Source organism: Electrona antarctica (assembly GCF_951216825.1).
Source record: "Electrona antarctica genome assembly, chromosome: 6".
NCBI lineage: Eukaryota > Metazoa > Chordata > Actinopteri > Myctophiformes > Myctophidae > Electrona > Electrona antarctica.
Window position 1 is genome coordinate 31,359,379 of NC_136811.1, and position 13,973 is coordinate 31,373,351.

The 13,973-nt window shown below is 41.1% G+C and overlaps 2 protein-coding genes across 3 annotated transcripts; one reads left to right on the plus strand and one right to left on the minus strand.

Moving 5' to 3' along the window:
• Positions 1 to 440: 440 nt before the first annotated feature.
• ccne2 (cyclin E2) lies at positions 441 to 8,423 on the minus strand. Of its 2 annotated transcripts, none has more exons than XM_079504276.1 (12): positions 8,343 to 8,423; positions 7,341 to 7,387; positions 7,167 to 7,248; positions 7,019 to 7,069; positions 6,351 to 6,496; positions 5,815 to 5,950; positions 5,259 to 5,405; positions 5,051 to 5,146; positions 4,561 to 4,695; positions 4,020 to 4,131; positions 3,191 to 3,348; positions 441 to 2,754 (listed from the first exon to the last, which is right to left on the minus strand). In XM_079504276.1, exons 2-12 carry the CDS (start codon positions 7,352 to 7,354, stop codon positions 2,632 to 2,634), a joined length of 1,200 nt encoding a protein of 399 aa, XP_079360402.1. In that variant the 5' UTR covers positions 7,355 to 7,387; positions 8,343 to 8,423; the 3' UTR covers positions 441 to 2,631. The 2 variants fall into 2 exon arrangements, with proteins under 2 accessions (XP_079360402.1, XP_079360403.1); XM_079504277.1 differs by having other exon boundaries at positions 8,327 to 8,348.
• A 4,706-nt stretch (positions 8,424 to 13,129) lies between these two features.
• On the plus strand, positions 13,130 to 13,933 carry LOC306925041 (serum response factor-like; the record flags this gene model as incomplete). Its single annotated transcript, XM_079503722.1, has 1 exon — positions 13,130 to 13,933. One exon carries the CDS (start codon positions 13,130 to 13,132, stop codon positions 13,931 to 13,933), a length of 804 nt encoding a protein of 267 aa, XP_079359848.1.
• Between the last annotated feature and the right edge of the window lie 40 nt (positions 13,934 to 13,973).

The following is a 13,973-nucleotide window of genomic DNA, read 5'->3' on the forward strand; positions in this document are numbered from 1 at the left end:
AAGTTAAATAACTCAGAAACTACAAAACATTTCAAAGTAAAAGGTTCCAGCATGTGTCTCCACAGTAAGCTGAATCATAAAGTGTGAATAGTTTCTAGGTGAAAGTGCTTTTTTGACATGCCAATATCTGCCATTGAGCCCAATTGTAAATTTCTCAAATTTGAAAGCACTATATTTCTAAAACTAAGAAACAGAACAAGCAGAAGTTGACTAAATCCACATGTCATTCTCGTTCAGCTTTGTTGAAAACAGTCAGGTTGTGTTAAATCCTGGTACACTTCTATTAAGGCATCTTTTCAAAGCTATGTCCAAAGGGAAGTTTTGCACTCTTGAAAAGCAAGTATGTTTTAGAGGTAATAGATTAAAGAATATTAGAAATTCAAATTGCATTGTCTGAGATGGTTGACACTAAGAAATGCACTTCAAAAACAAACCGGGTCTTATAGAAAAGCGGCATTAGTCCTCTCACAAGGCAAGCTTAAACTGTGGCAATTTTATTTACATATGCGTGTATGTATGAAGTTTCATATGAACAAGAGTCTCCATTATGGCAAGCCTATGCCATGATAGTATAGAGCAGTAGGCAAAGACGACACAAGTAAATTCCATTGATGATAAAGATCATAGAAACACAACTTAAACTCTGACCATTTACTTAAAAATACAATGAAAGTTAAATGTTGGGATTACTCCGTGTATATAAAATGTATAAAAGACATTCTTTAGAATCTACCGTTTACATAGATCTCACTTGAACTGCAGATGTACAAGAACAAAAGGCATTTCTATTCAATACTGCAGGCTACAGCAAAGAGTCACAGTTGTGTTCAACAAGGCTCATAATAAGCCTCCGCACCAAGCATCTTGGTTTAACACCACAGCTTGTAGATTACATAGCTAAGTTTAAGGCACCTTCAGATAGGACAGGCAACTGTACAACACATTTAATGAATAACTGTATTTTAACGTGTCACACCTTCAAGTACGTCACAGCAAAATAAATAACTTTTGCCTTTGGCAGTGATCAGTAATTCCATTCATAGCTGTATTTCTTTTTACATATAAAAACATTGTACATATAGGCATATAAAGAAATAAATACAATGCCTTAAAACATGAATTCTACACAGTTGTAGGTCATTTACCTACGGAAATCAAGTTTTACAGGAATGTAACTCGAACATGCAACCAGGTTGCAACAGTGGCAAAAGGAAAATCACTGAGCCACTCTAACTGGCGACGACTTCACCAGTTTTCAACCCATCTTCATATAATAGGTCCGCACTAATAATCATGAATAAAAAAATAAGTAAAAAAAATATATATTCTACTCAGCCTGTGTCTCATAAGAGGGCTGTGGGCAGTTCAGAAACCCACCCACCAGTGACCAGCGGTGGCCGAACGGATTGCGGAGCGGTCGTGATACCGGAAGGTCGCCAGTTCGAATCAGCGGTCCGACACGTTAAAATTACCACCGCTGAAGTGCCCTTGAACAAGGCATTGAACCACTACGATGAAATGTTCTATGAGCAGGGCCTGGCTGGAAACAAGTTCTTGAGCTTAGCCCAGATACCCTGGGTAAATATAGTAATCACCTGGGGAATCCAAGCTAATAAAAACCGCAGGCTTTCTAGTCCTGAAAGGTTGCAATGCAAAAATGGAAGCCATTGTTCTCACACTAATAAAACAAATCTAAACATTTTTGTAAAAAAGAAAAGACAGACAGAGTAGGGGGGGAAAAAAATAAATAGTAATTTTATCATGATTAGTGAGGACCTGTTATATGAAGCTAGTTTGAAAAGTGCTGAAGTGGTCCTTTAAGGTGACCCCTTTTGAGGTGGAAAGGGGAGGTACCATGCTGCGGTTGGTGAAGGCAACACACGTCTGTGGAGGATTTGAGGAGACGCTCGTGCGTCTAAAGTCCACAAGCTGTGTTCCTCCCCCCCCATGTCATCAGCCATGATGATATTATACCATCACAGGAGCAGCTACAGGAATTGGGATGACTAAATTGGAGAGGGAGAATTATCCCCAATACTTCCTATTAAAAGTAGCAAGTTATTAATGTGTCCGTCACCACTTGGGTCAAGACATTCCTGTACATTAATTTATACCTTATTAAAGTGATTCTCACCATCTTCAAATTTGCCCTTTCACTTCACACAATTAAATACTTTCTTGAGATAGGGCAATAACACTGAGGATGGGGAAACATTCATTATAAAACCCAATCTATCGATACAGCATCTCTGTACCTCCTGTCCCAAGACAGCTCATTACAGAAATTGTTCATTCACAATTCCACTAGAACCAGCATGTGGCATTCTGGCCACTTAAGCATTCAACACCTGGAGACAACAACTTTGTTCAAATGAACACCAGGAGTGCAGGTTTCTGGTCTCAGGATGTTGCCTTGATTCAGAACAATCTCTTTCAATCTTGATAAAAGCAATAGGTATGGCATGTAAAAATAAAACCTAAAAGTTAGGCATTTAGTAAAAGCCTCTCCTATTGGTCACCAATGGGGTGATCCTAGTTCACCCCGGTAGGTCTGGATGAAATGTGGTTGAAGATTTCTTTTACAGGCTTCACCATTTAAAATCTCAAAGAGCTTTGACGAGTCCATGGATCTCAGTGACTGGTGGGTTTTTCTGTGCTACTGGGTGGAGTCAGTATATCTGGTGACAGTGATCCCATGGTGACAGGCGACATCTGGCAGTCTGGGCTGTCAATCCGTCTCTCATGAGCCATTCCCTGTAAGAGGAATATGTACATATCAGTACGGAGGAAGGAGGCTTAATTTAGGGGCAGAATAGTTTCATGTTTACAATCTTACTTCAGCTTGTGCAAGGTAAGACGGAAATAAGCTAGGTATATTTTAGGGACAAGAATTTATAGGAAATATGGTCTGAATTTTCAATGGCATAGTCAATTCTGGATAAAGAGGTGGAATTTAGTGACATAAAAATCATTGTACACATAGATATCAAATATAAGCAAGCAGGATAGATGTACAACACCACTCAATGTAGTTTCTGGTGCCAAAGCACCACCTAGTGTCCAAGTTCTACACTTCACTTGATGAGTACTGCACATTTCCATGACAGGACAATAGGCAAGAGGTGCACATTTTCATGACAGGAGGTGAAGAACAGTGAAAACCCAACAAATAGACCACGTGAAAACTCACCAAGAATTCCAGGTAGTCTACATGTGTCTGGATGTTGTGCCGGTCATCCATCTTAACTTTGGCAAAGTTCTTTAGTTCAACTTTGGGCAGTGCTTGCACCGTATCAAAGAAGGCAGTCATCCACCGCACACAGGTAGATATGCTCTCCCATGTCAGACCTAGAATGATAAGAGGGCAGGCAGACAAGAGTGTTCAGAAACCATCACCCATGAGTATGTGCAATAGGAATGGGGACGAGAGCCAACTGTGTCATACTTCAGGGTGCCAAGATCTAAAATGGAAGCACGCACATCTCAAAAAAGGTTGACGGGTGCTGAACAAAAAAAAATATATACATACAGAAAGGTGGTAGGATGTCCACACACCATTCTTAAGCTCACAGGGTTTAAGAACGGTGTGTGGACATCATACCTTCTTTCTATACTTCAGGGTGACTACATGTTTCAGCAACTACGCTTAGTTAAGACTCTTTCAGCAACTACGCTTAGTTAAGACTCTTTATATTGGTGACAATAACATCTTTATACCATTGATTAGAATTAAATACAAGACCATTGAGGAAAACAAGATTCAATCCAAGTCTGTGTAACCTGGTTAGTGGTAGATTTCAAAGTGAAAGACTGAAAATACATACATATTATATACATATAGTTTGAGCAGCTAGTTCCCCAATTGTTAGCGTGGGTAGATTAGTAGAGGTTCCTTGAGAGAAAGAAATGCCAGCCTCATGCTTGTGTCCATGCACTTCCATTCAAGAGCAACTACAAGTACTAGACGACTTTTGGCATAACTATCACACATTGACGTCAAGTTAAGGCGATGCTCATACCTGATACTTTATGAACTACTTCAAAAGAAGAAAAGTGGCAGAAGGCAGCAGCAGCTAGAACGCTGTAGGAGTAATCCAGTGAGTCGATGTCCAGTATGCACAAGTCCAACAACTGCAACACAATACAGTTAATTTAAGACATGAAGAGCTTCAACACAGGACTGCAGAACTGACTGAACACTGCTACTTAACCACTAATAGAGGGTATGCGCATGCATAAAGTGAGTGCCAATCGAGCGGCAAAGTGAGTTTAATGTAATTTAACATCGTTTAATGCAATCAGACTTTTCTGTTTGGGTGTATGGGCTGTCAAGGCCAGAAAGTAGTTTTTTGCCACTCAGTAATGTTCCCGCATAACTTCTGGGTATGATGATGTCATGTGCATACCCTAGTGACTAGTATAGACTAGGGCCTAGTCTATACCAGTGGTTGTCAAAGTGGGGAGTGACAGCAACACAGATTCAGTTTGAGTATAAATACTGTAGCTCATGCTCTCCACACAATTATTAGATAACTTTTGTGTACTGCCATTTGCCCTTACTTGTGTGATCTGGATGTAGGCGTGTGGTGAAAACTGAGGCACCAAGAAGTTGTCACCATCTGTCTGGGTCTCAACCTGGGCATAGAGCTTCAACCAGGTGATGGGTGTCTCCGGACATAGGTTCCAGTCCAATGCCTGGGGAAGAACAGGATTAAATATCATGAGTAATTTGTTAAGTACATCATGAGAGTAATACTATCTGGCAGTCTGTATGACTGTGCTGGAGAACAGAAACTCCCACTCTCTGGGCAACTAACTAGTGAAGCAGTGAGGCCTAAACAAAATTTAAAAAATAAAAACATAGGAAAAAGCACAACATGCTCAAGTAGATTTTATTTAACATCTCTCTCAACCTTACCCTGCATCACACCTGGGGTACTACTACTATATAAAGACGCAGGCCCAGAACAGACAGCTGGCATAATGGCAGTAAGTAAGTCTCTCAAACCGTCACTGGGTTGGAGTATGTTAACAGTTTGTGCTAACCTACCTTCAATATCAGGAGTTCTAGCCGCTGGATGTCCCACATATCACAGGCTCCATCCGTAACGTACGCAAATTCATGGATCTTGGGTGGATATATCTCCTGGGAGAAGATAGGAAAAGAGACAGTATTGTAAGTGAGATTGTCAGGGGATTGAAAATGTACAGCAAAAGGTTACTCACAAAATAATAAAGTGAGATGTTGAAGAACATACTTCTATCTTGGCAGCAATAAAGAGGGCTGTGATGCCGATGAGCTGTAAGTTCCCCTTACTGACGTCCACCTGACTCATCATGTAGCGGTCAAAGAAGTCCTGGGCCAGGTAAGCAGTCTGTCGGTGGAGAGCATACACCTCGCTCACCTGCAAACCCATCAAGATCAGAAAAGTCAGCCTTCTTTGTTGTCACAACAAACCTTTTAACCACATAACACACATGTTTTGATGATTTTTTTAATAGGCAAATATTCTGCAAAAACTGGCAAATATTTGCTTGTTCAGTGCCACACACGGTGTAGCCCAAAAGTGAAACAAAACAGAAGGCCTGCCTCATTGTGGAGCATTAGGCAAACAACTGCCACACAGCTCTAATTGGATGACGATCTCGTTTCCGTTTTGTGTTTCTATATTATGCCGCTAGTAAAAATCAGTCTTAAGATTGTAAAAAAAATATATATACAGAGTTCAATAAACACCCCATATTTTCCTGTGTAGGATATACAATACTAGATCTTATATCATAACGAATACCTCAAATAGAATAGCTATATACCTCAAAAAGCCAGTCCAGGAGAATGGCCCTCATCTTAGCCTGCACCTTCGGATTCTGCTCCAGGTAGCTTTTATCGTGGACATACTTCAGCTCTTTATTTAACATCTTGATCCACACGTCATCTGAGCTCGCCCAACTGGAAAGGAGACATGGATAAATTAAGTTGAAGACCTTTGGGCTTTTATGCCTGAGAGAGATGGAGAGTGACCCGCAGCAAAAGTCATCGGCATCAGGGTTCGAACCCACGACACACTGTCAAGCTGACATTGCAGCCTAGGGTGCCTGGACCGACTGACATAGAAACATAGCTTTTTCAGAAAACTGTAGATGTAGATAGGATGTAGAAGACATTTTTAGAATCTGATCTCAGGTCAAAATGGGTTAAACTTGGCCAAGTAACATTTTCTCAACGCAGCCACAGCACATACAAAGCAGAGTGAAGATAAATATAGGCTACTTAAACAAAACAGTACAATGGTGTCAAAATCACTCACACACACACACACACACACACACACACACACACACACACACACCTTAGACAGGGTATAGGTGAAGGTTTGATGAAGAGGTTCTTGAATCTGTATCGTCTGAACCTTGATGGGTCATTTGTGGGTTCCAGCTCTTTATGTGGAGTCTCGATAAGGACACATGGACTTGCACCCTCTTGAGACCACCGATTCTATAATACAGATAGTGTACACAGTAATTTTTAATAAGACATACATGTTAGCATTGAGCTAATCTCAAGAAAAACAAATACAGAATGTGTTAAAATTCAAAGCATGTAATGGGTAAAAAAGCAGCATCATAAGCAATTGGGCAAAGGGCATCAACAAGGGGGGAAATACAGCACTTTGCAAGTACATGGCGCACATATTTCAAATACAAATAGAGTTAAGGGCAAGGAGTAATAAGAGCTGCTTGATGTTGTAAAAACAACCAAAAACTATGAGTGCCTAATTAAACTTTGTAACTTATTTGCACAACAGGCTCAAACTGAATGCCCGGGAGATAAATAAGGCGGGTAGGAACACAAAACGCGGAGTCAATCAAGCGCGCGCACCGCTTAACCGATGACACAGATAATATTCCAAAACACACACTTATCAGCGACATCTTCCCATCAACAAAAATAGATGATCTTTAAAGCTTCATATGAATTGAATAGGGGAAGGTTAAGGATGCACTGTAAGACACTAACCTGTATTTCATAATTGTGTTTCTTGGCAGGTAGCACATTATTTTTGGGCGGCTGGAAAATAAAAAACGACAGTTAACATCAGCACAGTATAGCGACAAAACGAACACACGGGAAGTCAAAATAAGACCTATTTAATGGCCAAACAAACCTCTGTTTTCCTTTTGTTTGGGAGGACCTTTGCCACTTCCTCTGGTGCATTCTCGTCTCTTGCATGCAATGTGATGCGACCACTGTAAAGAGTACATACCGGCACGTATTATTTATGATCAACGAGGAACATTAATTGTATGCATGTATGTATGTATCCATTTCCATAGTTTACCTGCGTCTAGACATGATGAAGCTACGGTTTCACAGTTCAACTTCACACTGCAATGACAAAAGGAACAGTTCAGAATACTTTGCGTGCCAAGCCAGCTACTGAAATTAGCATTTTCACAAGTCGTGATTGTGAGGAATGAGCTCTTTAAGAATGAACTGTACTGTATCCTATGTAATGTCGCGGAGAGGTAAAACACATGTATATAAAGAACAAATAGCCTACTAGTACTAATACTTTAGCTACTAGTATTAGCCAGCTAAATAGGAGGGGTAGTCTTGGGTCGCTTCCTTGTTTGTTCATGGAAAACTGTGATAATTGTAATATTTTATCAGAGGTTCGGGTCTACACAAAGCTACACAATCCAAGTATACCATAGCGTTGATAGAATTTTCATACACATTAGTTAGATGTAGATTTTTAACGATTTGTGAAACTCGAACACGCGCCAATTTTAGCCTACAAAGCGGGAGGCTTTCAACCTTGCCTTGTTCTGGTTCGCGCAAAGCTCATCCAAACCCTCCATAATACACTACCACAACACACCGATATATCATAATATATACTGCTATCTTACATAGCCACGACCACGAATTGGCACGAAAATACCACACTAATCCTTTATGTAGCGTTACTACACTTCTGCTACGTCCATGATGTACCGATCCACGTCCACAGCACACTACGTTACCTTAACAAACACCACTACAGTGGGATAAATAGCCAGTTTAACAGAGTTACATCTGTACATTAACAGTAGATCCCAACCAGAAATCTATTTGCAATCTAGCCAAGATAGCTTAGGATAACGTGGACAGAACAGATGAGTAGTTTGAAGAAACGCTTAAATGTTTTAAGGTCGCCATTGAAGAAAAAATAGTCGAAATGGATGCGCGGGACAACGGAAATATACGATGTTAAACTCAACGATATTTTCAGCTCCAATATAACATTAAACTCCTTCTTAAAATGAGTAACGACGAGCTTACAGGCGGGTTCTCTTACCTCCAGGACGAAGAAAGAATGAATGGATCAGCTGGCGCCGGCGCCAATACTTCTAATGCTGCAGACAGCCTCTAACCTGACTCCGCCCAGTGCGCATGTCTATTCCCGGCTGTTTTAAACGCGCTAAAATGTTCGAATGCGGAGTTCTGGTAACTATAAAGACACAATAATGTAGGTTCAATTCCAAAGGTGCAATACTTTCATTTTGTTGTATACGTAAGGTGATGGTTTGGTTTCTTTCCACGAGTTTAACTGGCCCATGTACCCATTTTGTGCATACAGCGTACGACTCGGGAGGTTTTTTACGATTAAAAGTGTTTTCTTCATTTTCCGGTCAGAATTAAATGACTTCGCAGACGTGTATGTGACATATGCCATGGTTTTCACTTCATAATTTAACACATACGATGGTATTTTAGTTGTTTTTCGCAGCAAAGACAATGCTTCCGTGTTAGAGTTCCGCCTGTGTGGGAGGAGTTTCTCACACGCTGAGCCAATGGAGAGAAAGCTAGGAACGACAACGTGCTTTTTACTCCAGATGTAAACAAACTGAACACGTGGAGCTGCTGTCAAACAGAAGCCAGCTTCGATTGTATATATATATATATATATATTATATATATATATATATATATATATATATATATATATATATATATATATATATATATATATATATATATATATTAGTGTTTAGTATAATAGGCTACATTACATTATTCTTAATTATTATGATTTTTGTTTTACATTTCTATTGGTGAAAACACATAGCAGGACACAAGTGACATACACAAAATACATACATTTCCAAAATCACACACATATACTGTGTATACCGACAGAACAAATATACGTCGAATTTATACATTGTTGTTAGTAAATTGTTATAAATTGAGATTGATCAAGTTATCAAGCTACTGATATTCACAAACACTGTAACAGGAAATAAACTTGGACCCATTTAATTTATGTTGCCAAGTGTGGTAATCCTATTGTAGGCCTACTGCATATTGAGTTCTGGACTTTTACATACAAATTATAGGTAATAAAACCTGGGGTTGGCAACCCCATTTGAAATATTTGGAGTGGTAGTTATTCCCTGGTCTACTGGGAGTGAAAAGTTTCACGTTGACTGTGCTGCGTTCATGATTTGTGACATTTTTTTAATACATCTGAAGTAGCGTAGTAGAAAAAAAAGTTTATTTTGAAGAAAACACAAAAAGTCCTGATATTTGGAAATGAGTGGGGCACATAAGTTGTTTTCATGAGCCAAAGGAAAGGAAGGTAATTTTTTTTATTGTACAACCTATGTAATGGCTCAAGAATTATAAGCCAAGTTTTCTCCTTTGAGAACTCATAATGGAACTCTCCTGTATCATCAGATGGCCAGCTCAGCTCAGTATTCTGAGTCTCCATCATTCATAGTTTTCAGGAATAAGGGGTGCAGAGAGAGGGAAAGGCTGTTGTTGAAAAGTAGGACTAAAAGTGCACACCTGGTGCATTGGTATGCAGACCAGGGCATTTTGATGCTAATATGCAGTGCGCCACTCCTGCATACGATTCACTGGGTTTCACACTTTCAAATCAGTGAGCCTGAGAATGAATGCATGACAGACAGCGTGAATGATTGTTTTTCTAATTGCTCCTGTAGACTCAATAGCCCGTCAAGAGAGAGTCCTGGTCAATCGGAAAGACATGGTTGTCCATCTGTTCAGAGTAAGACCTTATGGGACTGCCACATGGGGAGGGACATAAGGTCCTTACACACCAGGAGTGACACAAATGAACAATACGAAAATGGCAGTGGCGAATATTACACATCAAACTATTAACTTCATGGTAATGCATCATTCATACAGGTGGATGGTTTTATTTGCGACAACCTGGTCTTTAAAAATAAATATGTGGCTTTATCGCTGTGTAATATTTAATTTCAGTGTGGATACTTATGACACAAACATCAGTTTAAATTAATGCAAATTATAACACAACACAAAATGAACAATCCCAGGACTCTGAGCCACTCTGCTATACAGCTTGCTTTGAAGGCCTGCCAAAACCATTATTATGAGTGTTGGATTCAGCGCAATATAATTGATGTGATGGCTCTGTTCACACACAACACAGTACAAATGATATAAGTTGTACCTGAGGTGTTTCCGGACTCAAAATCTAGCCATCTCCCCTGTTTTGACAAGGATACCAGCACCCATTCCCATTCCTCCTGAGTGACAGGCAAAATAAAAACAAAATAATGGTAAATAAAATGAATAGGCTACTGCAGGCTAATTATTAGGGTTGTTTGTACCCAACTAAACTTCATTGTTATTATTATTATAGGCCTAAAATAAACCCTCCATAGATCCATAATCTACATCAATAATGCAACTCATTGAGTTGCAATGAGTTGCATACAGCACAAATGAGTACATTAATTGCAGTTGAACAGTTGACTGGCCATGTTTAATGAATACAATGAATCTGAAGGATATAGCCTAATGGATTTAAACAATATCATATTATATGATATATGATGGAAAAGGGCATTTAAACCACCACATGCCATTTAATTAAAGATTGCAGAATTCAGTTGCTTATAAGGTTACTAACCTTATAGGCTAAAACTGACAGGCTTAACACCTTCGCCAGACAGGTCGGACTCGGTATTAACACCTCAAAAACACAAGTGTTGTGTGTGAACTCTACCCCCACACAACCCATCCTTGTCGATGAAAAACCACTTGAGTTTGTGGGGCATCAAAAGACATCAAAGCAAGGTTGGGGAAGGCTCAGGGTGCTTTCTCCCAACTCCGATCCATCTGGAGATCAAAACAATATAGCCTTAAAACAAAGATGCTCTTATACAACAGCAATGTCAAGTCTATTCTGCTGTATGGTTCTGAGAGCTGGAGAGTGGTCAAAACAGACACTAGGAGAATAGAAGTGTTCCACAACAGATGCCTCAGACGTATATGTCAGATCTTTTGGCCGAATAAAATATCAAACAATGAACTGTACAAACAAACAGGGAGCCGGAGCATTACAAAGGACATTACACACAGACGCCTGAGATGGCTAGGACATGTACTGAGGATGGAGCAGGACTGCATCACAAAGGTGGCCTTACGATGGACACCACCAGGCAAAAGAAAACCTGGGAGGCCCAAGACCACCTGGCGCAGAACTGTGACGCAGGAGCTGGAACAGATGAACCTGTCCTGGGGAGAGGCGCAACATGCTGCCAGGGATCGGATGCAATGGAGAGCGCTCATTGAAGCCTTATGTCCCATAGGGGACGAAGAGGAGTAAGTAAGAACCTTATAGGCATGTTGTGGGTGATGTGGTGTCATATGGAGACAGCTGCAATTTCATAATTGTCTCAAATCAGTAAGCTGGCACGGTGTTGGCACTTGATGCCCAGTGCCTAATTAATCGCTATAATGTGATGGTCCCGCGTTGCCTGGGTTACGCATGTGTGTGTTCGAGCCAGGTGACGTTACAGAATTGGTCCTTTACATTTTCAAGGACCAATTCTGTAACGTCACCTTTTAAAGTTTAAAAGGAAAGCTTACAGTTGCACAGCCATCCTGCCACAAGCCTGTCAGTGTGCAAATAAGCTGGTCAGCTGGAGAGGAGGCCATCAGAGCAGTATAACAAATCAGAGTGTTATCTGTCAATTTGCACCAAAGTATTTAAATAATTAGAAAGGAGAAGGAACCCAATTTGTCTGGTGTTTAGCAGAGATGCTATAATAATGATATTACGGCACCAGTCTGAATTGGCCAATCACTAAAAAGTCACTTAAAGTCAAACACGGAGTTGATAGAGATAATAGACAGAATGCATCTCCATACAGCAGGTCAGAAATGGCAGATGATGATCATCACCCCAAGAGAAGACGGGTGGCTGCAAAGTCCATATATAGGACCATGGCATGTCACTATGACTAAGACATAACCATAAACAAACCCAATATGCCCATATATAGACAGACGACCACGTCACTATGACTCAGACATAACCATAAACAAACCCAATATGACCATATATAGACAGAGAACCACATCACTATGACTGAGACATACGGTAACCATAACATCATTGTTCTGGTGGCAAACCATAAACATCATTGTTCATAGTGACTTGGAAGTATTAAGCCCAAACCATACCAAAGGATCGGTCGGGACGAGACGGTTTTTAAGGCAAACTACATCAATAATGCAACTCATTGAGTTGCAATGAGTTGCATTGAGTTGAACTTTGTAGCGTAGTTCTTTTGATCACCTATAGTTACATACGTACAATTGAACTTTGTGTCGTAAAGGTGACGTTGCAGAATTTGGTCCTTTAAAAAGCAGCTCACAGCCAGACACCTCTCAGTGTGAAAGCAACAGATAAAGTGCAGAGCTAGAGCTGAACTTACCAGAGCAAAAAGAAGCAAAACGTTAAAAAGAAGTTAAAGGAGAAGAAAGGAGAGGTAAACCTTTTGGCTGGTGTTTAGAGACACTATAATAATGAAGTTACGGAGCCTATCTGCATCGGCACAGTCAGTAAAGAAGTCTGTTTTAGACAGGGGTAGTACAAAGCACAGATCAGGAGATGTTGAGAGTGAGATGTGTTCTGTTTTGGACATGGAAGAAGATGATATGCATGCAGTCAGGTCCATTCCGGATAGAGATAATAGACAGAATGGACCACCATACAGAAGGTCAGAAAAGGAATCATCCTTGGCAGATGATGGTCATCACCCCAAGAGAAGGGGGTTGGTAAAGCATAAGAGAGGGAAGATGGAGGGAGTGGTCCCACAGGGAAAACCGCAGAGGAAGAAGACACGTGGGCGTGTAAAGATTAAAATGGAATTCATTAAAAACAAGGCAAGGCGATACACAACCTTCAGCAAGCGAAAAATTGGTATAATGAAGAAGGCCTATGAGCTCGCCATGCTGACAGGTACCCAGGTTCTCCTGCTGGTGGTTAGTGAAACGGGACATGTGTACACCAATGGCACTCACAAGCTCCAGCCCATGATCACTAGTGAGGAGGGCAAAGCCCTGGTCCGAACATGCTTCAACTCCCCGGACCCCCCATCGCACTATGATCCAACCACAGACGTGCGCATTAGCAACAAGGGCTTCGAGGAGGCGGACCTAACGTTCCAGGTGTCCGAGTCAGAGAGCCTGGAGCACACTGAGGATGCCAGGTTACGAGGCACTACCAGCAGTGACCAGTCCACTGTGCCCACAGCCTCCTCCACCAATGTGCAGATGAGCAGCGCACTGTCATTCCCCAACTACCTGCCCGGCGTGTCGACCTACAGCAACTTTACAGAGCAGCTGCCCAGCGGCTTCACCATCATGCCAGCAGGCACTCCTTACCCTCCTGGCACCCCCACCATGTCTCTGAGCCAGCTGCAGCAGCACTCACTGGCCCCGCAACGGCAACACGGTCAGGCCATCACGTCCTCCATGTCACATGGTCACATGATGTACAACAATCCCCACACAGTGCTGTACTCCTCCACACACACAGGGCAATACGTCTACTCCCAGGGGCCCTCTGCAATGCAGGTGTCCTATGCACAGACCCAATGACACGGAAGCTGTTCCTCAAGAAAGAGTATCTCGCTGCTCC

Excerpts from the sequence above, each read along its gene's own strand:
- ccne2 (XM_079504276.1), bottom strand. Across the intron at positions 5,147-5,258 it reads TTATTGCTGCCAAGATAGAA|GAGATATATCCACCCAAGAT; the intron begins GTATGTTCTTCA and ends ATCTTCTCCCAG. Across the intron at positions 4,132-4,560 it reads CCTACATCCAGATCACACAA|TTGTTGGACTTGTGCATACT; the intron begins GTAAGGGCAAAT and ends ATTGTGTTGCAG.